The sequence below is a fragment of the Neltuma alba genome, unplaced genomic scaffold (genome assembly GCF_004799145.2).
Source record: "Neltuma alba isolate B1F8T4 unplaced genomic scaffold, ASM479914v2 tig00013042_pilon, whole genome shotgun sequence".
NCBI classification, from domain to species: domain Eukaryota; kingdom Viridiplantae; phylum Streptophyta; class Magnoliopsida; order Fabales; family Fabaceae; genus Neltuma; species Neltuma alba.
In genome coordinates, this window is record NW_021637386.1 from 7688 (window position 1) to 30812 (window position 23125).

Genomic DNA, 23125 nt, shown 5'->3' on the forward strand with positions numbered 1-23125 from the left:
AGTCCCTATAGGAGCAACCCCTTGCCATGCGCGTGCTCTTCAAAGTTCGAAGCTGCTTCGTCTGCAAAATCTCGTCGGCTTTGTATTCCTCTCATTCCCCCTACCTCCCTCACCAACTCACTACCCTCTCCACCAAAATCCCAACTTTCCAATCTCTACTTCAATTTCACGCAATTACTGTCACTACAGGCAACTCCAACAATGTCTTCGTTGCATCCAAGCTCATATCTCTCTACGATTCCTTCAACCACCCCACTTCCTCCACCATGGTATTTCATTCACTTGATGATTCCAAGGACGTCTTTGCTTGGAACTCCATTGTCAAATGCCATTTCTCCCATGGCAATTTTTCTCAAGCTCTTAGCTTCTACTCCCAAATGCGAGAATCCGCTGTTTTGCCTAATGGCTTCACTATCCCCATGGTTGTTTCTGCGTGTGCAGAGCTGATGTTGCTAGACTATGCAAAAAACGTTCATGGCTTGGCTGCCAAGCTTGGGCTTTTGGCTGATGGGTCCGCAGTGGGTTCATCTTTTGTGTCCTTGTATTCCAGATGTGGCCAACTGGATGATGCATCTCACATGTTTGAGGAAATTCCTGTTAAAGATGTGGTTGCTTGGACTGCGCTTGCTATAGGGTATGTGCAAAATGAAGAGAGTGAGAAGGGATTGAATTGTCTTTGTGAGATGCATAGGATTGGTGAAGTTGATGTGAAGCCCAACTTTAGAACATTGGAGGGTGGATTTCAAGCTTGTGGGAATCTTGGTGCTCTTTCAGAAGGCAGATGTTTACACGGGTTAGCATTAAAAAGTGGAGTTGGATGTTCACAAGTCGTACAATCTTCAATTTTGTCCATGTATTGCAAATGTGGGATTCCCCAAGAAGCTTACCAGTCCTTTTGTCAATTAATTAACAAAGATCTACTATCATGGACATCAGTCATTGGTAATTTTGCAAGGTTTGGGTTGATGACCGAATGTATAAGGTTTTTTTATGAAATGCAAGAAAAACAAATATATCCGGATGGAATTGTCATATGCTGCATCCTTTTAGGTTTCAGTAATTCCATGAATATATCCGAAGCAAAAGCATTTCATGGGTTAATCGTAAGGAGATATTATGTATTTGATGAGATAGTCCACAATACGTTATTGTCTATGTACTGCAAGTTTGGAATGTTAAGTTTAGCTGAGAGGCTTTTCCACGGGGATAAAAAGAGCCTAGAGTGCTGGAACTCAATGGTTATTGGTTATGGTAGAATGGGTAGGAGTGTGAAATGTATTGAAACCTTGAGGGAGATGCAACATTTAGGTATTCATTCTGAATCAAAAAGCTTAGTTTCTGCAATTGCTTCTTGTACTCAGCTAGGAGCAACCAAAATAGGAAGGTCAATCCATTGCAATGTGATAAAGAATTTTATGGATGTCAATGTCTCAGTGGCCAATTCACTAATAGACATGTATGGAAAATGTGGGAAGATGGCTTTTGCTCGGAGAATATTTGATAGGATGGAGAGGGATGTTGTCTCGTGGAACGCCCTGCTATCATCTCTTGTTCCAGCTGGGCATCACCAAGAGGCTATAGACCTATTTAATAAAATGGTTGTAGAAGACCAAAAGCCAAATACAGCCACCCTAGTTGTTATTCTTTCAGCTTGTTCTCACCTTGCATCTCTGGAGGAAGGAGTAAGAGTTCACCATTATCTAAATGAAAGAGGTTTTGAACTCAATGTACCACTTGGCACAGCTTTGGTTGATATGTACGCTAAGTGTGGGCAACTAGAAAGGTCAAGACAAATGTTTGACTTAATGGAAGAGAAGGATGTAGTTTGTTGGAATGCGATGATTTCAGGTTATGGAATGAATGGATATGCAGAATCTGCTGTGGATTTATTTCAAAGAATGGAAAAAGCAAATGTTAAACCAAATGAAATTACCTTCCTTGCTCTTCTCACAGCATGCGCCCATGCAGGACTTGTTGAAGAAGGAAAGCACCTGTTCGCTAGAATGCGGAGTTACTCTATGAAACCCAATTTGAAGCACTACACTTGTATGGTAGATCTTCTAGGGAGGTCAGGTAATCTGCAAGAAGCAGAAGCTCTAGTCCTATCCATGCCCATCTCTCCAGATGGCGGTGTTTGGGGTGCTATATTAAGTGCTTGCAAAACTCATAATCAAATTGAGATGGGAATAAGGATTGCCCAGTACGCTGTTGACTCAGATCCAGTAAATGATGGATACTATGTGACGCTAGCCAATATGTATAGCTCCATTGGGAAGTGGGAAGGAGCAGAAAATGTCAGAAGGATGATGATAGAGAGATGCTCAATAGGAAAGAAAGCTGGTTGGAGCATGCTCTAAGCTATGAGGCATCTCTATAAGTTTCGGATGTGATGGCTAAACCGTGGAAATGTCAAAGGACAGTTAGCTTAGAAACTTGGCATCGATCTTGAACCCAATGGTATTTAAACCAAGTTTTAATAGATTATCCATGATTAATTTTGGCCCTATCTGGAACGCTTGCAGAGCCTACTGTTGGGTTAAGCAGCTGATAAGTGATTCCCGTCTACTTTTGTGAAAATTTTACTTTGAATCATGACGGTTGAAAGTGTGACGATTATGTTCCCAAGAATCATTGCTTTGTGATAAAGTTAGAGTTAGTGATGCTCGAGTCAAAATGACTATATCTTTGAGAAGTTTTGATTGAAACATGACAAATAGTGATTACAAAACTAGATTGAGAGAAATAGTGGAGGTTATAGTTCCTAAACCTTAGCCTCAAAATCTCTTATACTAGGAGATGGTGGAATAGTTATGGTGCAAAACAAATCTCTAAATAGCCCTCTTAAGTCCCTCTTGTTCCTTCCAATCACACTTTCTTTGTTTCTATTTTCAGAAATTCCTATTGGAGGAGGCTTGTGGATGGCTTTGAGGACCCCTTAATCCTGAGGTAATCAATCAAAGTTCTAGGATAAGCAAATGGCTAACATCAGTGATGCCCTTGGAATTTGATGAATCAAATATTTCAGTTCGATTTTGAAGTTTGATAGCTGCCTTGAATGTTCAGTGCCAATATATATGATACTCAGTTGGAGTTCCATCAGTGAGTATGTCCAGCTAACTTCTAAATATAACAGGAATTATTAGCCATAACTCTTTGTGCAAGTGAAGTTCTACAGTGAGTCTGACCAGATAGCACCTAAACATAACAGGGATTCTTGGCCGTAACTGTTGCAGCAAGTTTGTAGTAGCAGTAATTTTTTAAGCTTATTTGTCATTTTGAAATAATGCTGGTAGATAATGTATTTGCTGGTTTTATTGGCCTAATTTCATGAACCCCGGGGGGGGGTGATTCGGTCATGATGTCTTTAAATTGGATCGTTATATTTCATTCTGGCCTTTGCTCTTGGCAATGCATTCATATTTTACTGTTTATTGCCTTAAATGGCTGCAGAAATGTTTTAGCAGATTGCACGAGGGGTAATAAATATTTTAATATTCTTGTAGATTTATGCAGGAATGGATACTGAAACTTTCGAGTTGTTTTACAGACAAATCCTGAGTAAAATTTTACAGTACAAGTGGGACAAGACACATTCATACATCAACTTTTGCGTGCAGACACATGAGATGAAGCCAATGAGTGCAGATACACTAATTGTTTATTTGAGAGGCACAAAATGTTAATTCAAAAGCCTTTCGATAGTCAATGGAGGAAATGAAGGCAAACCAAGAGTTTGCCTGCAATGGGATATGGTCTTCAACAGTTGGTTCACTTTGCTGCAACAACAAAGAATATTGAGTTACCAAAGCGTCCAATGCAAAACAAATATTACCAAGTATAAATCCGAAGTTGTACCTAAATATTTCATTCAAAGTTGAGATGAATACCTCAGCATCGACGAGGTGTTCTCAGACCACATTTACCAGGCAAGGCCAATGCGTTTCTGGGGTTGATTCCAGCTGCAGGTAATAGAGACTTATAACGACATAGACAAGGCAGATTGGCTCGCCTAATGACCGCACAACATCTCCTCGAGGGGGGCGGCGGGTGCCTCCCAGTACTTGCTGCACGGCACAAGTTCAGCCTGGATGTTTCCACGTTACATATCACAACAGCTTGGGCACCACTCAACAAGGCAATGAGCAGTGCTACCACCAGCCACTGCCCCAAAGCTTTGCCCCTAGTCTGAGCCATACTTGACCAGGTAGAACTCAGAAGCAGTGAATTAGCTAGGTCTAGTTGATAATGCTCTCATGTCTGAACGTTAATTTATAGAGAATTCGAATTGATATGTTGGAAATATTTTGCATTAGTTTAGTTTAGCGTCAAAAGTTCTCCTTGTTTTAGGCGTGTCATGTGAGGCCAGTCTGTAAGAGAGGTTCACGAGATGGGTTTGCATGAAAATAAAAAGTAGGGATCATAATCATAAGCAAGCAAACAAACAAGCTTAAACTAGCCCATCACTTGCTAACAAACAAAAATTGGTTATTTTGTTTGAGAGTCAGCAGGCAAAACTTATTATTCTTTATGTCTTCCTGCAGTAGATTGCTCGTTAGGTTTTTCATGGTCAGAGATTGCTTGCTGGATACTGGCCCGTGAAACCATAGTATTGACTTAGGAAAGGGAATCTCGTTTTGTTTTGAATAGAAGCCAGCATATAAATAGTGCAGAGCTAATTAGAATGATTGGACATGAAAATGAAAATGAGCATGAATTTTGATGGAATGAAATCTTATGATCTTTAATTATATTTGACTAGAGATTGAAAAAAAAATTTTAAAAAAATAATTATAGTTTTTCCCATGAAAAGAGAAAATAGGTCTTCTTAACAACGAAACAAGCTTGATGAAGAAATCAGCTTTCCCTTTGTTTATATTCAACGCAGAGGGTGTTTGGATTAGTGAAAATATACTTTTTAAAAATATCTTTTCCTAAATCGAGACAAAATATCATATATATTTATTTCATACATCGTAAAAACACTTTTAAATCTATGATTTTGTTTCTACTCAAATATTCCCTTGACCATTGATTTTCCTTAGAGGAAAACAACTATAATTTCAATTTGTTGGCATGCTGACTTATTTAGATTATACGGTATATGGTGTTGAACATGTCTTTGAAGTATGCTTGAACTTACTGCGGTGTCCTTCAGTTGTGAGTGGCCAAAATTTTCTATACAAATTTAAAAAGTGCAAACACTATAAATTATTTTAGACCATTTATTTTTAAGGAAAAATAATTTGGAGGTCTTTATAGTTTTTATTAATTTTGAATCAGGTGCCTAAGCGCCTTTTTTTTTATTTAATTGAATTCTTTAACTTTCTACCATTAGATCCGTTAATCCCGTTAAATTAAAACAAACACCGTTAAAATCTCTATTAGTAAGCAAAGCTGAACATCTGAAACACTTTGCCCATCCTTCTCTTCTGCCATAAGTCCATAACCCAGGCTGAGGGACCAAGCATACGGAGCGTTTCGTGAAGAGCTGAAATTGAACTCATGTCGATCATTTGAAAAAAAAGACAAACCTTTCATAACAGCAAGATTTTTTTTTCTTTGCTTTTTTAAGATATTACCTTCGATTCTTAATATAAGACCTTATTTAATTTTTATTTTAATTCTAAATATAAGATCCTAATCTATTTTGTCTTTTGTATTTATATTTTTTTTTCAAAGTAGTCTTTCTAATAATAAAAATTCTAGTCAATATACTTGATTAGTAAGGATATTTTAGGAAAGATAATACTTATTTAGAATAAATAATTAATTCAACTTATTCTCTTAATCTCTTCAAATTAATCAACTAGCTTTTATAATTAAGACGGATATAATAGTTTGAAGTGAAAAATGACGCAAGGGATCGGATTCACAGGGTAATGTCTTTTCCTGGTAAGCCAAAGAGTATTACTTCTTAGTGGAAAGCATTTTTCTCTTTCTATAGAATGAATCCCAATCTGTTACTAAAAAAGCATGAAACTCCGGTCATTCTTCCTCCATTTCCAAGCTTCACTTTAACAGGGAAATCTCTCTCCATTGTGCTTGCTCCATTTGTGGCGATCCAAGGCGACACGATAAAGCCCCATTTTTTAACATATAAAATATATACTCCTCTAATCCTTAATATAGGACCCAATTCTTGAGTTGGTTTTGGTTTTAAATATAAGACCCATTTATCATATTTATCAATTTTTTCTAAATTACCCCTATAGATACTCTCTCAACCATAATCAAGTAAAAGAGAGAGATAAGGTATTAAGAAAGATGATTGTAGTGTTTTAGGAAAAATGTATCATATTTCTTATAATTAACTAACTTACCTAACTTCTTTAATCTAATCAAATTAGTTAGATGGGTCTTATATTAAGGATCGGAGAAGTATTATACGAAGAGATGGAGGGGGAGCTTGGTTTCAAAGCTTGGGATATGACGGAGGAGATGGACGGATATGATTTTTCAAATTGAGAAGATGTTTCAAAGCTGTGCTTATTGACAGAAATTTTGACTGCGTTTGGTTTTTATTTAACGACAAAGACTAACAGATTTAACGGCATAAAATTAAAGGACTCAATAAAATAAATAAATTTAAAAACCTGATTCAAAACTGGGCTCTATATTCATTTTAATGACCAGTGTTTCGCACTGATTATAAATTTAAATGGAGAAAATCGCTTATAAAGCTAATTAAATAACTTAAATTTTAATTGGGGTCAATAAACTTATAAAATTTTAACCTAGTCAGATAATCTGAAGAAGGATTTTATTAGTTCAGGCTACTTTATATGAGATTTTCTCAATTTAAATTGCTAACGAAGCCCAGTTTTTTAGTGCAAAATAAAACTATTTTTCCAGTAACTATTCTTTCTAAGGATTATTGTTGAAAATTCAGCCTACATTTTTTTCTCAATTGAATATTCAAAAACTTTTAACTTAAATTTTATTTTATTTTATTTTTTATGAAGTCATCCTCAATAAAAAAAATTGATATTTTTAAAATCCCTAAAATTTACTGTTCTGTTCTCAGATGTGATTATCGAGCTTGTAACGTGAGATCCTCGGGCTTCATTTTCTTCCTCAGAAATTAGCAACACGAAAATCGAAGTCGAAGTTTGAAGTTCTCCTCCACAGGTGCATTGCCAGTTATAATTTCTGATATAAACTTAACCGAATAGGTCTGTTAATTATGGATAGTCCGGCCGGTTTTTCATTCGCTTAGCGTTGCCGTTGACAAAACAGAGCTGCCCCAGTCAGAAGCTGCTGGTGAAGTCCCATGGAAGAAGAAGATCGGAGTCAGAAAGAAACAGGAAATGAGCCGCGGGAAGTAGATAGAGCACAACCACAACAGCTGCAACTGCGACGACCACGGCTCCATCCTGGAGTGGAAGAGAAACTTGTCTTGCAATTCATGGATTCTATGCATAATTACCTTTCCCTCTTTGATGCTTTGTCTTCGACATTTCGTCAGGTAGAAACATCGATTCTTACCTAATCACAGCCATCTTACAGCTGCTTATGCCTTAATTGTGACTTTTAAATGTTTGGGTGTTCTCTGAATTAGTAAATTGTTCATTATTTTAAGACGACGGGAGAATGAAGATGTTTCTATTCATTAGGTTGCTTCTGTTGAAGAGGAAAAAGATTTTAGGCTGTGTTTGGATAAATCCCTTCCATAGAGGAATCGACATCTGCGTTCATAGCAAATACTCAATAGTCAGTGCAGTGTAATTTAAACTAATGTTTCTCGTAGGTTTTGGAAACCATTAGTCCCGGATGCCTCGATTTATTCATGCAACTGGTCACAGACTATTGCATTTCACAAATAATATGAAAAACCTGTACAAATATCTTTCATCGAGTTCATTCTTCAAAGAAAGTTGCAATATTTAATTTCAAATAAGCGTGAAAGTTCTTGAGCTGATTAAGCTCATTCTCATTTGGCTCAAAGTTGAGTGACAATTTCTGCAAATTTGATACCAATATAATTGTGTAGAAAGATTATGATAAACATTCTCTTCCTCCTCCTCCTCTTTCTCCCTCACTTGTTACCTATTAATTGGTTTTATAATATACAATGAATTGAATCATCTGTAAGTTTTTATCCTTTCTGATGAGAAGGAACAGAAATATTAAAAGGATTTGGCAATCATAACTTAATGATGGAATCTCGGTGGTTTAATTCTGGTTGTCTTATCGTATAGATTATTTATTCGCCCTCCCTAGAAAAGCTATAAAAGCTCAATTTACACTTGAGTTGCCGGCTAAGAAATTTTATATTGTCCATTTTTTTCAGTTGATGTGGCATGTTTTCTGTTCTAAAAATATAACAGGGATGGCTGGATTTAGCAAGTGCTCGACACTCTATGGGTGGCTTACGCATCAATAGTTCTTTATTGAACATGAAACTCCATTCAGCTGCTACAACAGTGAAGATAACCCAATATGATGGTAAAGACTGTTCTATTTTTAAAGGACACGCATGCCTGTAACTGCTGAATCGTACTACTTCCCTTATACCAACTCTCTAACAGCCAATCCCTAAAATAATCTCTGTGATTTTGTTATTCTCATTGTGCTGGCAAGTATTCTAAAGCTTCTTCACTGTGGCAAAGCTTTCATTTTGCTCCATGCTTTCCCTGCATTGAAATTGAGGAAGCATTTGTTTCAGATGTTGCGGTTGATTCCGTTGCAGTACAACCATGCTTCACTTTGCGCAAATGGGTATCATCTGAACATGGAAATAGTCAATTAGAAGATAACAATGTGCATCTCCATGAGAGTGATGGTATTCTGCAATCATCTGGTATGGAGACTTTCTCGCTTTGCATTGATTGAATGGAATACTTTTCTCTGTGGACCCTGAATAATGTAAGGGGGAGGATTTGTGCAGTGCAAACCCCACCCCCCCCCCCCGGCAAAAAAAAAAAAAAATGAAAGGAAGGAAGGAAGAGCGCATAACTTAAGCTGTATGTTTGAAATGAAGCAGACACATCAGAGTAAAGTTCAATTGAATTTACAAGATGATTCCGCTGCAATATGTTATTAGAACTTAAGAACCGTGCAAGCTGTTTCTCATCTCGTCGTATATTTATTCAGCTGAAGAAAATGCTGAGGTGACTGTTTCAAAGAACTTGTCTGAATCTGCAGACAATGATCAAGTAGGTATTCTGCAACTGTTACTGCTTCCTGAACTCCTGTGTTATATATTTGTTTTTCTGTAATTAGCACATCTATTAGAAGTACCTCATACTGGCTTGCTGGTATAACTGCTATTTTGTGTTTACTTGGTTAATAAATAATACTATTAAATACTTCAATATTTATCTTCACTTAACCCTGAATTGCCTGTTCGTAATTCCTTGGATCTTATTCGTGCCTTTTCAGTTTTGTAAGGAGCGATCCAAATCACTGTCAATGTTTGGAATTTTGATTTCCCCAAAGCTTCGAGCCGCCCAGTTGTCATTTGAGAGAGGTGAATATCAGAATATAAGATCTTACTTCCCACCACTCTATCGGCATATTTGCTTTTAATTTTCTAGAGCCAGGAAATTTGATTTATTCTGCCTACCAAAATTCTTTGCAGCACTAGAGACGCTTGTAGAAATGGCAAACATGCAGTCCTCTGTGCTATATTCTTTTCATCAACTTCATCAAGAGGCGGAAGATAATAAAAGATGAAAAAGTAGGAATTTTTCAGGTATACGTTGTTGCTGCTGCTGCTGCTGCTGTTGTTTTTTTTTTTTTTTTTTTTTTAATTTGTGCCAACCAGATATACTAAATCTTGACTACCTGTATTTTTTTCCCCTCTTTCACGTTTATCTTCTCTAGATACATCTATCTTTATCAATTTTATAGCTAGATCCTAGTTTTTATTTGGTTGTTTAGCTGGTGGATCTATGTCATGCATCATATGTTGTGAAGATTCATGCAAAATAGATACAGAATACCACAGTATTGGACATGCTGGGATACAAAGAAACGACGTGACATTGGTAGTAACTTGTACAAGGAGTGACTGAATGTAGTGATTAATTTTTACTCCAGGTTGCCGATATGGTCTGAGTGATTTAATTTGTCTCCGTGAGATTCTTCATCAGCTTTAAACGGTTGGCCTCGAAATGACACCAATCCTTCCAAATAGCAAGTGCCATTTGCGGGTCATTTTTCTGGACCTTGATTCCACAATGTAATGAAGAGATAGGAACTTTCCTTATTATATTTTGTTGTCTCAAATGTCTTTGCTACATTACAAATTGCAAAAGTTGGGAGATGTTCTCATCAATTGGTTCCGTCTTGTTGTGACCCCAAGTGATTGATTATTTTTCACCAAATAGAGACACAAGCAAATTTTGTTAGTGTGGACTCCATTAAAAGGCTAAAAAAATTTTTAAAACAAAAAGTATTAAATACTATTTAAAGCGTAAGCCCACATTATCGGTCCAACCGGGAAAAAAAAATACTGATATATTATATCAAAATATGCTTTCTGAATAAACCAAATTCGAGTAAAACTGCCAAGTTTTGTTTTCTTGATAAGATTTTGCGAGCACCTTTACTGGTACCCCCTCTCCTATCTTTTTTTTAAAAAAAATTAAATTCAAACAACCCATTTAAAAAAATCGGTTAACATTAGTTAAAATAATTAAAAGTAATAAATATGAAAAAAAATGTATTTTTTCCAAATATGTCTATATTTTAAGATGGTAAATAAGGGAGAGAAATAGTAAGGAAAAAAATGAAAAAGAAAGATAATACAATTCATTAGGAGTAAAATTGATATAAAAAATATATTTAATATTTAGAAAAGTTTAAAGGAAGAATTATAATGAGATTCCAAGCAAAGAAAACAATTGAAAAACAAGTCTCAGAGATTGTTATTTTCACTATAAGACTTGTTATTATAAGCTATTGAGATTGTTATTAAGACTTTTTGGTAATTATTTTTTTATGGGATTTGACTGTAATTCTCTCAAATTTAAGCCGTATCTTATAAAAAGAATTGTACGAATTTAAAAATTAAATGTTGTAAGAGGATGGAGGAATCTTGTCTTGCCATTTATTTTATTTCAATTTGCTCTTCATTTCCCCAAATCAATCCTGCCCATTAGATATTCTCACCAAACAAACACGTCCAATAAGCTTACCAGCAGAGGTCAAAGAAAAAGAAAGCAGAGAGAGAATGGAGGATGAAATCCAGAACTTCATCAAGGTATGGATCAAAGCCATTTCATGCCTTTGTTACTGCTACTTCGTCTCTTCAAGAATACCAAAAGGCTTCTTGAGGCTTCTCTCTCTTCTTCCCATCTTCTTCATCTTCCTCCTCCTCCCCTTAACCCTAACCCCCCATTCTCTTCTCCACATCGCTGGGCCCACCATCTTCTTCCTCGCTTGGCTCTGCCCTTTCAAACTCCTCCTTTTCTCCTTCGATGAAGGCCCTTTGTCACCCCTCCCTCCAAACATCCTCCATTTCATCCTCATTGCTTCTCTCCCAATCAAAATCGATCCTCAAGGTCTCATAAAAAACCCAGAAAAACGAAGATCCAAACCGGTTCTCTTTATTAAAGTGCTTCTCCTCGCTGCGATCGTCTCCGCTTACGACTACAGAGATAATCTACACCCTCATTTGATCTTGTTCCTCTACTGCTGTCACATGTACCTCGGCTTGGAGCTCATGCTGGGTCTCTTTGCGGCTCCGGCTCGAGCCGTGTTCGGCTTCCAGATCGAGCCGCAGTTCAACGAGCCGTATCTCAGCACGTCGCTTCAGGACTTCTGGGGTCGTAGGTGGAATCTCATGGTCACCAGTATTCTACGGCCCACCGTATACGACCCTATACGACGTATCTCTACGCTCGCATTGGGCCTGCACTACGGGCCAATGCCAGCCGTGCTGGCCACTTTCATTGTGTCTGGTATGATGCACGAGTTGATGTATTATTACCTTACACGTGTGCCTCCCACGTGGGAAGTCACGTGGTTCTTTGTGTTGCATGGCGTGTGCACAGCGGCGGAGGTGGAGGTGAAGAAGGTGGCTGGTCGTCGTGGATGGAGGTTGCCCCGGGTTGTGTCGGGTCCGCTCACGGTGGCGTTTTTGGCTGTCACCGGTGAATGGTTGTTTTTTCCTCAGTTGAAGAGAAACAGTGTGGATGGGAAAATCATCGAGGAGTATTCAATGATGGTAGATTTCGTGAAGTCCAGGTTACGATGACATTGACATTTTTGGAAAATATTCTGATTATTATGGGAGGATGACAAAAAAGAAACTAAAAATTGTGTAATACCGAATGAAGAATTCATGTAGTTATTTTCAAATCAAATGAAATTAAAACGTATTAAAATGCAAGAAATAAATTTGATTTGAAATTTAATAATTTTCAAGGTTTTTTTAATGTCATGTTCCCTCTCATTATTCTTCTCAGAAGTCTATGCATCTTTTTTGTATTTTTACACTAAAAGCACTATTTTTTTTTATATGCTTCTTTGTATAGAATACTAATGGGTTAGATTTAAGTATGGTTAGATTTTTGATAAAAGTATGTAGCTCTCATTCTTCATATTTGCGTTATTTGATGCCTAATGCTTTTTTTTTTTAATGGAGAAATTTTAAAAAAAAGGTTGGGTCCACCCACAATCCAAGATAGGAAAACTAACCCATGATCCACTAGAACATATCTTTATAGGTACGAGAGCATGACAAGTAAGTCTTTTTTTTTTTTTTGTCTCAATAGGTAGAATCTCTCAATTTCACTAAACTGTGAATATACCTCCCTTAGCATCTCAATCAGCTTAAGGATCGAACCCATTTCATTCGTGAGAGTATCCTTACCAACTACACCCGAGGACGAGGGGTGATGCATAGGTCTAATAGATCATATTTAAGTTTTTTTTTTTTTTACGTTGGTATTTAAGCATTGGTGAGACCTTATTGTAAAGGCATTTTTCACATACATCACGTTCCTAATAAACAAATTCAAGCACATTGTGAAACTCTTAATGGGATTAGCTTTTATAAGAATATTTTTCACGTTCATACATATTCAAATCCAATATTTTACTATTGGTTGATGTAAGAAAAATACAAATTCGAATTTCGAAAAATATACTTATTGTAAAGAACAAAAATCCTTTTATGTTCTAAACTTTGAAAAAGAAAAATCCTTAATCAAATAAAAAAAAATGGACACCCATGCTAATGGTTTTATAGCTTAGTAGCGTAACTAAAAAATTGTAGGTGAGTATTGTTAGTTCAATCGTACTTATGATCTATGCTTTCAATATCTAATTATCTATCTCTTTCATTTTCAAAAAGAAAAACAAAAAGCTAAACCACAGTAGCTGTCTAAATCTCTAACAAGTACAATTAAAATACATTTCAAAATTACAACAACTCCGAATATAATAATTAAAGAAATACAGGCGTCTACTTTTTTAGCAGTAAATAAATGTCTTTCTTCGTTGTTTTTTTCCCCTTATTCACAGATTCTCATACTCAAATGTCCTGGGTAAACTCCTGCTAAAAAACAATCAATTTATTGATTATTTTCACCAAATATACACGATTAATTTAAAAAAAACAAGAAGAAAATGCGTCGACTCCAATATTATTATTCGTTTTCTTCATGAGATTTTTGACGAACGAGTGGTTATATTTTATTTTATCATTACCAACTGCCTCGATCTTCCAACTAATTAGCGCCCCACATCACATTAACTCATAATAAATATTCTAAACCAAAACACGTTTAACAAGCTGTTTTTTTTTTTTGGTAAAAAAAAAAAAACACATTTAACAAGCTTAAAGCAATTGGAGTAGAAGCAGAAAGAGCAAACCAGAAAATGGACGACGAAATCTACGAGTTCTTCAAGGTATGGATCAAAGCCATTTCGTGCCTCTGTTATTGCTATTACGTTTCTTCAATAATGCCTAAAGGCTTCTTCAGGCTTCTCTCTCTTCTTCCCATCTTCTTCGTCTTCCTCCTTCTCCCATTAACCCTCCATTCTTTCCACCTCGGTGGGCCCACCACCTTCTTCCTCGTTTGGCTCTGCACTTTTAAACTCCTCCTTTTCTCCTTCGATCAAGGCCCTCTATCGCCCCTCCCTCCAAACATCCTCCATTTCGTACTCATCTCTTCTCTCCCAATCAAGATTAAACCTCAGATTCCCACAAAGAACTCAGAAAAACGAGTCTCGAAATCGACTATCTTCCTGAAAGTGGTTCTCCTCGCTGCCATTATCCGCGCTTACGACTACAGAGATTACCTCCACCCGCACTTCATCTTGTTCCTCTACTGCTGCCACATGTACCTCGGCTTGGAGCTCGTGCTGGCTCTCTGCGCAGCTCCGGCTCGAGTGTTCGGCTTCCAGATCGAGCCGCAGTTCAACGAGCCGTATCTCAGCACGTCGATTCAGGACTTTTGGGGTCGCAGATGGAACCTCATGGTCACAGGTATCCTACGGCCCACAGTATACGACCCTATACGACGTTTATCTTGGAGCGTATTGGGCCCATACAGCCCAATCCCAGCCACGTTGGCCACGTTCGCTGTGTCCGGTTTAATGCATGAGTTGATGTATTATTACCTTGCACGTGTGCCTCCCACGTGGGAGGTCACGTGGTTCTTTATGTTGCATGGCGTGTGCACCGCGGTCGAGGTGGAGGTGAAGAAGGCGGCAGGACGTCGTGGATGGAGGTTGCACCGGGCAGTGTCAGGGCCGGTCACGGTGTTGTTTTTGGCGGTCACCGGCAAGTGGTTGTTTTTTCCTCAGTTAATTAGAAATGGGGTGGATAGGAAGGCAATAAAGGAGTACTCAATAATGATACGTTTTGTGAAGTCCAGGTTATTACAGTGAGATCGACACTGGGTATTGAAGCCATTATATTGCGGTTTCGATTTAACCACCGTTGGTTGAATTGAATTATTAATTGTTGGGTGTTAATCTTTCAACTATTCAAACAAAAGCTTTCTCCGCTTTTTTTGATATTATAAGTTTTAATTTTTTGAATCATTTTTTATATATTTTATGCTCAGTTTTCGATTTAACCACCGTTGGTTTCTCTTGCTCATACTTTTCATGAGTTATATTATATACTACCTCTAGTCCTAATTATAAGAACCAATTAACTAATTTGAGGAGATAAAGAAATAGGTTGAGTTAGTTACTTGTAATAAATAGTTGTTGTCTTTCTTAAAATATCCTTACTAATCAAACGTATTAGTCAGAACCACTATTATTCGAAGGACTATCTTGAGAAAAAATGTATAAATATGAGAGACAAAATGGATTATGGTCTTATATTTAGGACCAAAATAAAAGTCAAACAAGGTCTTATATTAAGGACCGGAGGTAGTATATTTTTTATTGCCTTTGATCAATTTTAACTAATGTTTTAGTTTGTATAACTTAGTTATATAAATAATCTAATACTACTTGCGATTCTTAATATAAAATCTCGTTTGAGTTTTATTTTGATTCTAAATACCACCTTCAGTCCTAATTATAAGAACTAGTTGACTAATTTTAGGAGATTAAGAAAATAATTTAAGTTAGTTATTTGCAATAAATACGTATTGTCTTTCTCAAAATATCCTTACTAATCAAGTGTGTTAGCTAAAACTACCATTATTAGAAGGACTATTTTGAAAAAAAATACATAAATATAGGAGACAAAGTAGATTAGGGTCTTATATTTAGAACCAAAATAAAAGTCAAATAAGGTCTTATATTAAAGACCAGAGGTAGTATATTTTTTATTGCCTTTGATCAATTTTAACTAATGTTTTAGTTTGTATAACTTAGCTATATAAATAATATAATACTACTTGCGGTTCTTAATATAAAATCTCGTTTGAGTTTTATTTTAATTCTAAATACCACCTTCGGTTCTAATTATAAAAACTAGTTGACTAATTTGAGGAGATTAAGAAAATAATTTAAGTTAGTTATTTGCAATAAATACGTATTTTCTTTTCCAAAATATCCTTACTAATCAAGTGTGTTGGCTAAAACTACCATTATTAGAAGGACTATTTTGAAAAAAAATACAGAAATATAAGAGACAAAGTGGATTAGGGTCTTATATTTAGGACCAAAATAAAAGTCAAACAAGGTCTTATATTAAGGACCAGAGGTAGTATATTTTTTATTGCCTTTGATCAATTTTAACTAATGTTTTAGTTTGTATAACTTAGTTATATAAATAATCTAATACTACTTGCGGTTCTTAATATAATCTCGTTTGAGTTTTATTTTGATTCAAATACCACCTTCGGTCCTAATTATAAGAACTAATTGACTAATTTGAGGAAATTAAGAAAATAATTTAAGTTAATTATTTGCAATAAATACGTATTGTCTTTCCCAAAATATCCTTACTAATCAAGTGTGTAGACTAAAACTACCATTATTAGAAGGACTATTTTGAAAAAAAAATACAGAAATATAGGAGACAAAGTGGATTGGGCTCTTATATTTAGGACCAAAATAAAAGTCAAATGAGGTCGTATATTAAGAACCGAAGGTAGTATAAAATCCTAATCCACTTTGTCTCTCATATTTATCTAGTTTTTCCTAAAATAATTTTCATAATAATGGTAGTTCTAGTTAATACACTTAATTAGTAAAGATATTTTAGGAAAGACAATATCTAATTATTATAAATAAATAACTCAACAAATTTTTTTAATTTACTTAAATTAACTAGTTAGTTTTTATATTAAAGAGCAGAGATAGTATTAGAGGTAGTATTACGGAATGATTATTAAGTGTTAATGTGAATGGAATCCACGTGATTGGACAGTTAATACCACCCTTTGGCAGGTATTGGTTTGATTGGTTTTGGTCAGAAAATATTTTCTTTTTCAAATATTAGGGGTACTTCCTATTTGTTACGCAGCAGAGGAGAGAGAGAGAATTACGTAGAAGTGTATTATTTCCAATATCCCATCCAACGTACAATTACGGGGTATTTAACAACTAATCAGTTATACAAGTTGTAACAGAATGACATGTGCTAATTAACAAACTGACTTGTACAACTGACTCGTATCAATTTACACCCCCCCTAAGGAGCATCCTTGTCCACAAGGATGGTGTTGGCTGGTGGAGCAGAGAAGTCAAACGTTGGAAATTGTTGCTTGAGGAAAGAAAGATCCTCCCAAGTGGCGTCCTCAGGTCTGCTATGTTGCCATTGAACCAAAAGTTGAGTGATAGGTAGTGTACCACGTTTAACAAGCTTGCGATCGAGAATAGCTACAAGTTCAAGTGAAAATTGGCCGTCAGCATCCGTCATGGATAAGGAAGTAGCTACTAGGGTGCTGTGAGCAACACACTTCTTCAGCAATGACACATGAAAGACTGGATGTATCCTTGTTGTGGGAGGAAGCTTGAGCTCGTAAGCAACCTTGCCTACTCTGTTTAGTACCTCAAATGGACCAAAGTACCGGGCGGCAAGCTTATGTAATGTAGAATTATTAATTAAATTTCTTCGGAAGGGATGAAGTTTAAGATAAACCATGTCACCAATCGAGAATTCCCTTTCAGAGCAGTGTTTATTGGCCTGTTGTATCATACGGTGCTGAGCTTTCAAAAGCCTTTCTTTCAACACTTGGACAGTAGTTTCGCGTGCAGTGCAAAGTCGATCAACAAGATCATTAGATGAATCTCCAGGAAAGTAAGGTAAATGAACAGGAGGAGCCACATCGTAGACTGCCTCAAATGGTGTCATACCTAAGGAAGAGTGGTAATTCGTATTATACCACAGTTCAGCTAGAGAAAGCCAATGAACCCATTGCTTGGGAAAGTCACCTGTCATGCATCTCAAGTAACCTTCAAGGCAACGATTAAGAACCTCTGTTTGACCATCAGATTGTGGATGATAGGCTGAAGAGTACTGCAACTTCACACCATAAAGCCTAAAAAGTTCTTTCCAAAATTTGCCACAAAAAAGAGGGTCACGGTTAGTCACAATAGACTTAGGAAAACCATGAAGTTTGACAACATTATCCAAAAATACATGGGCTACATCTGTAGCTGAAAATGGGTGTTTAAGAGGCATGAAATGGGCAGCTTTGCTAAGTCTGTCAACAACTACTAAAATAGTTGTTTTAGAAAAAGAGGAAGGCAAGCCACTAATGAAATCCATGGAGTGTTCAGACCAAATATGATCTGGAATGGGAAGGGGATGCAGTAATCCAGGAGAAGCGACATGTTCAGACTTGAAACGTTGACAAGTAGAACAAGAACAGATAAATTCCCTTACGTCACACTGCATTCCTTTCCAATAAAACACAAAGGCAAGGCGTCTGTAAGTTGCAGTGGCTCTAGAATGTCCTCCTACAGGGTCCGAGTGGAAGAAAGAAAGTAACTCGTGGCGCAAGTTATGATCAACTCCAACTACCAATTTGCCAAGCCTTTTTAAAAGTTGCTGCTGCCATGTATACTTAGGATGGGAAGTGGGGTCCATTTCCAAATCTTTGATAAGTTGCTGCACGTGAGTATCTGTAGTCCAGGTCTGTTTGACTTTAGTATGTAATTCAGTTGTGGGTACTGAAATTGCAGCTAAAGAAACCTCAAATTGGCGAGAGAGAGCATCGGCAGCCTTATTGTCCTTCCCTTTAGTATACACAATCTCATAAGTTAATCCCCAAAAGCTAGCTGTTAGGGAGGGAGAGCCATTGGTTTAAATACCCCATCAAGCAGCCTATACTACCCGATGTGGGACTTTGCCCATACAAAGTCCCTATCAATACATCCTCCCCGGAAAGCCGACGTCCCGGCAGCTCCACTCTACGACGCTTCACTCGGCCCTTGCCAGTCAACCCCTCCGCAGGTAGCCCTTTCCGATGCGTCGAACAATATGACTGGAGCGGCAAAGGGACTATGGCTCTCTTGCACAATGCCATTTTGAAGCATTTGTTGCACCTGTTTTTCAATTTCGGTCTTCTGTGCCGGTCCATAACGATACGGCTTGCAACTGATGGGTTGATCTGATTTTAAGTGAATCTGATGATCAAAATCTCGAAATGGGGGCAGCGACTGTGGTTCAGCGAAAACATCTTTGAAGGAGAGAAGAAGATCATTAAGCTGTCGCTGTTGAGGGCCAGCTAATGCGGAGGTGGCAGATAGAGACATAAGAGACCCATCACCATGGTCCAACACTTGGATTAGAAACATGTGTTATGCCACCGATAGATCACACGAATACAAGGTGTCTTCATTAGGTGGAAAGTCTCTTCTCGCTACACCTGTCAGCTCAAAGTATTTATGATCAAAGCAAAAAGCCATAAAGTGGTCATTCATATCCAAAACAATTCGGCCTAACCGTTTAAGCCATTGGGCTCCTAAAATAACATCAAATCCTGCTATGTCCATCACCAAAAATGAATCAGAGAAATTATGGTCAGCCATAGTCCAAGTCAAGTTATGACAAAATTTATTGATTACTATGCGTCGTCCTCCAGCCACAGCGACACGTAGACCCTCTTGTTCTTGGACAGGTAAACGCAAACGTTTAGCCACTGTAGCATCAAGTACATTATGCGTACTGCCTGTATCAATTAAAATGAGGACTCTCTGTTTCTTTATGTACCCTTCAACCTTCAAGGTGGAACAGCCCTCCCAACCTTCTGCTGCATTAATGGTTGCATCAACCTTAGCTGGATCATTGCCCAGATCAAACTGTTCAGCTGCATCTAGGAAATCCTCATCACTGTCATTCTGAATAACAAGCATCATAACATGAGAAGTACGGCAATTATGGGAGCTTGTGTATTTATCATTGCACCAATAACACAACCCCTTCCTCCTCCGTTCTTCCATTTCTTTTTTAGACAAGGTCAGAGCAGGCCTTTTTGAAGTAGCTAGAGTAGGAGATGATCCTTCCCTGTCATTCACAGAACCTTTCGAAATAGAGGAAGTCATGGAGGGTTTGGTAGAACTCTCCACTAAAGGTCTGATATGCTGACTAAAACGATGGCCTGGAATAGATGTAGGAGCATGCACAAATATAGCCGCAAGCATTCGTTCTTGAAGTCGCGCCATCTGCATCATACTCGCGAGCGAAGACGGCTTAAAAGTATCCACCGCCGATTGAATGTCAAAATGTAGCCCTCCCAAGAAAATATCCATAGCAACGTTCTCGGGAATATCAACCTCTGTCAATAATTCATCAAACGCGTCAATGTAATCATCAACCGACATCGTCATATGGAGATTACGAAGTTCCACCATTGGAGATATGCGACGCACTTCGGCAAAACGGGCTTCCATTTGTTTGAAGTAGTCATCCCAAGATACTTCCGAATCTTGTCTCTTCGCCATGAAATTAAGATGCCACTTGAGGGCCTTCTTTTCAAGATGAATACTAAGAAGCCGTATCCGTTGATCAGTCGGAGTACCATCGACAGCAAAGAATTGTTGGCATCGGTAAGCCCATCCTTTGAAGTCGGTGCCGTCAAATCTCAGAAACTCCACGCGACTCTGTTTTGTCGGAGGAGCGTAGTGCGATCAAGAAGATCCATAAGTGCCAAACTGAGGAACTGGCTGGCGATTAGGAGTAGAAGAAGAAGCACCAACGTTGTCGTGTGATGAGGACTGAGCTATGGACGTAAGTTTCAGCATCAAATCCCCCATATAGTTCTCCATACGAGAAATTGAAGTTTTCAGTTCGCCAATGTCCAAAGAATTCTATTCCAATCGCGCACGAGCAATCTCCATTGCGGCAGCATGTAAATCCAGGCGATGCTCAATGTCACTGATCCGCTCACCGGATCTTGTTTCCGGCATGATGGCGTAGCTGGAAGGTCGGCTCTGATGCCAAGTTGTTACGCAGCAGAGGAGAGAGAGAGAATTACGTAGAAGTGTATTATTTCCAATATCCCATCCAACGTACAATTACGGGGTATTTAACAACTAATCAGTTATACAAGTTGTAACAGAATGACACGTGCTAATTAACAAACTGACTTGTACAACTGACTCGTATCACTATTTGACTTATTCATTGGTTGATTTTTATTTTTTGGCTATGGATGATAGAACTAGAGAAGCTCATCAATCATCTCAAACTCATCTTCCAATTCACAGTGGTTTTAGTCCTATCTATGTCAACAATTAATTATTTTAAAAAAAAGTTATCTATTCAGACCAACCACATGGTCTCAATTAATGAATAGTATTTAATTTTATGCATCACAAAAAGCGAAAATAATAATGGTTTTGAGAATTATTGATGGTATTGGATTCTTCCTGATGAATGTGATAGTCTGGAAATTATCAGTGATGGTTCTTTTTCAGCTGGCGGCTGTTGCCATTTGCCAATGTGGATGGATTCTGAGTGGGAAATCACAGCTTTTGCAGAGCTCATGACTCGCCTCTAACGAGATGGAAGATGTCACTTCTGAATCTGACTGTACCACTCTCATTAACTGTGTTCAAAGATGCTCTTAGTGGAAGGGTGATGCCATATTCTGATTGAAACCATCATTTTTACAGTATTTATTTATTCATTTAATAGGCAAGCAGAGCTTGTAGTTGAAGGCAGGGATTGACCCCAGGTGCTGGCATAAAGTATTTATTTAATATGGATAAAAATAGCACCATTTCGAGCTTTTATTTTGCACTCTTCTATGAAATTTGGAGTGTCCAATCACCATCTGAAAATAAAAATCAGAGCCTGGTACGGAGCAGAGAGCGAGAGAGAGAGGGAAAAAGAGGGAGAGAGAGATGTCAAGACCAGAGGGCATGCATGAACAAGAGTTCAATAACCTTATCAAGGTTCATCTCTCCGTCCTCTTCTCACTATCCTACTCTTTCTTCATTGGCTCTAGAATTCCCAAAGGCAAGCTCAGGTTCCTCTCTCTTTCCCCAGTCTTCTTCGTCTTCATCCTCCTCCCTCTCAAACTTTCCTCTGTTTTTCCCACTGGTCTTATCGCGCTGTTCATCACATGGCTCTCCACCCTCAAACTCGTCCTTTTCTCTTTCGATTTAGGCCCTCTCTCTTCTCACCAATCGAAATCTCTCCAGAATTTCCTCCTCATTTCTTGCCTCCCAATCAAAACCAGCCAAAGCCCCAAGAAAACCCCCAAGCTGCCTCTCAATTCCCCGCTCAAATCCCTTCTCTTCGTTCTCCTTTTGCCAACTCTGAACCAGAAACAGAATCTCCACCCGATCCTCCTCCTCGCTATCTACTGCTGCTTGCTGTATCTTCTAGTCGACGTCGTTTCGGGAATCTGCAATTCTTTTACGAAAGCCGTTTTCGGAATGGAGTTGGAAATGCCGTCCGATGAGCCCTACCTCTCAACATCGTTGCAAGACTTCTGGGGAAGACGGTGGAATCTCACGGTCACGAGCCTTCTGCGAGATGCCGTGTACACGCCGCTGAGATCAATTTGTGGGCCTTTATTGGGCCGCACTGTTGGAGTCGTGGCGGCTTTCGTAGTATCCGGGCTGATGCACGAGCTGATATTCTACTACGTCACGCGCGAGGCTCCGACGTGGGAGGTCACGTGGTTCTTTGTGCTCCACGGAGTAAGCGTGGTTGTGGAGTCTAGGGTCAAGAAATTGTTGGGCCGGCCCAAGTGGGGGGTTTGTTCTGTTGTGTATGGGCCCATGATGGTGGCGTTTGTGATTGTCACGGCCCACTGGTGGTTCTTTCCGCCGGTGGTGAGAAACGGGGCGGATGAGAAAGCCGCAAAAGAAATCATGAGTCTTCTGGAATGGATGATGGGAAAAGCAGGCCTTACCTCATTACATGGTTAAATGTGTTCATTTGAACTTCTTGTTTCCGGGCTTACAGTCCCCAAAGACATCAAAAATTGCTACTATATCCGTTTCTTAATGTAAGAGTTAGTTAACTAATTTGAGTAAATTAAAAAAACTAGTTAAGTTAGTTATTTATAATAAATAAGTACTGTTTTTCTTGAAATATCTTTACTAATAAAGTGTAATAGCTAAAATTACTATTATTATAAAAACTATGTGTTCTCTTTTTTAAAATATTTTTACTAATAAAGTGCAATGAACACAACTACTATTTATTACAAAAACTACTTTAAAAAAAAAAGATAAATATGAGAGACAAAGTGGATTTAACTCTTATATTTAAGATCAAAATAAAAATCAAACAAATTCT

The 23125-nt window shown here is 37.8% G+C and overlaps 6 protein-coding genes across 8 annotated transcripts; 5 read left to right on the forward strand and 1 right to left on the reverse strand.

The window, feature by feature from the left end:
* LOC114733891 (pentatricopeptide repeat-containing protein At4g39952, mitochondrial-like) lies at positions 1–2541 on the forward strand. Its single transcript, XM_028921381.1, has one exon. It carries the CDS (start codon positions 27–29, stop codon positions 2355–2357), a length of 2331 nt encoding a protein of 776 aa, XP_028777214.1. The 5' UTR covers positions 1–26; the 3' UTR covers positions 2358–2541.
* A 1347-nt stretch (positions 2542–3888) lies between these two features.
* Positions 3889–4194, reverse strand: LOC114733901 (putative lipid-transfer protein DIR1). Its single transcript, XM_028921393.1, has one exon. It carries the CDS (start codon positions 4192–4194, stop codon positions 3889–3891), a length of 306 nt encoding a protein of 101 aa, XP_028777226.1.
* Positions 4195–7037: 2843 nt separating this feature from the next.
* On the forward strand, positions 7038–10222 carry LOC114733897 (coiled-coil domain-containing protein 115-like). Of its 3 annotated transcripts, XM_028921388.1 has the most exons (8): positions 7038–7128; positions 7237–7465; positions 8328–8445; positions 8666–8800; positions 9094–9155; positions 9382–9469; positions 9581–9694; positions 10042–10222. In XM_028921388.1, exons 2-7 carry the CDS (start codon positions 7271–7273, stop codon positions 9673–9675), a joined length of 693 nt encoding a protein of 230 aa, XP_028777221.1. In that variant the 5' UTR covers positions 7038–7128; positions 7237–7270; the 3' UTR covers positions 9676–9694; positions 10042–10222. The 3 variants fall into 3 exon arrangements, with proteins under 3 accessions (XP_028777221.1, XP_028777219.1, XP_028777220.1); XM_028921386.1 differs by lacking the exon at positions 7038–7128 and having other exon boundaries at positions 7143–7465; XM_028921387.1 differs by lacking the exons at positions 7038–7128; positions 10042–10222 and having other exon boundaries at positions 7143–7465; positions 9581–9824.
* Positions 10223–11133: 911 nt separating this feature from the next.
* LOC114733894 (probable long-chain-alcohol O-fatty-acyltransferase 1) lies at positions 11134–12318 on the forward strand. The gene has a single exon (XM_028921384.1). It carries the CDS (start codon positions 11177–11179, stop codon positions 12200–12202), a length of 1026 nt encoding a protein of 341 aa, XP_028777217.1. The 5' UTR covers positions 11134–11176; the 3' UTR covers positions 12203–12318.
* A 1512-nt stretch (positions 12319–13830) lies between these two features.
* LOC114733896 (long-chain-alcohol O-fatty-acyltransferase-like) lies at positions 13831–14931 on the forward strand. The gene has a single exon (XM_028921385.1). It carries the CDS (start codon positions 13831–13833, stop codon positions 14842–14844), a length of 1014 nt encoding a protein of 337 aa, XP_028777218.1. The 3' UTR covers positions 14845–14931.
* A 6590-nt stretch (positions 14932–21521) lies between these two features.
* On the forward strand, positions 21522–22825 carry LOC114733893 (probable long-chain-alcohol O-fatty-acyltransferase 5). The gene has a single exon (XM_028921383.1). It carries the CDS (start codon positions 21718–21720, stop codon positions 22750–22752), a length of 1035 nt encoding a protein of 344 aa, XP_028777216.1. The 5' UTR covers positions 21522–21717; the 3' UTR covers positions 22753–22825.
* The last annotated feature ends 300 nt before the right edge of the window (positions 22826–23125 follow it).

What these genes read in the sequence shown, in the direction of transcription:
- LOC114733893 (XM_028921383.1), top strand. Translation starts at nt 21,718, where the DNA reads ATGTCAAGACCAGAGGGCATGCATGAACAAGAGTTCAATAACCTTATC.
- LOC114733897 (XM_028921388.1), top strand. Translation starts at nt 7,271, where the DNA reads ATGGAAGAAGAAGATCGGAGTCAGAAAGAAACAGGAAATGAGCCGCGG. An exon ending in TGTCTTCGACATTTCGTCAG is followed by an intron (nt 7,466 to 8,327) that starts GTAGAAACATCG and finishes AAAATATAACAG; the next exon opens with GGATGGCTGGATTTAGCAAG. An exon ending in GAAGATAACCCAATATGATG is followed by an intron (nt 8,446 to 8,665) that starts GTAAAGACTGTT and finishes CATTTGTTTCAG; the next exon opens with ATGTTGCGGTTGATTCCGTT.
- LOC114733896 (XM_028921385.1), top strand. Translation starts at nt 13,831, where the DNA reads ATGGACGACGAAATCTACGAGTTCTTCAAGGTATGGATCAAAGCCATT.
- LOC114733901 (XM_028921393.1), bottom strand. Translation starts at nt 4,194, where the DNA reads ATGGCTCAGACTAGGGGCAAAGCTTTGGGGCAGTGGCTGGTGGTAGCA.
- LOC114733891 (XM_028921381.1), top strand. Translation starts at nt 27, where the DNA reads ATGCGCGTGCTCTTCAAAGTTCGAAGCTGCTTCGTCTGCAAAATCTCG.
- LOC114733894 (XM_028921384.1), top strand. Translation starts at nt 11,177, where the DNA reads ATGGAGGATGAAATCCAGAACTTCATCAAGGTATGGATCAAAGCCATT.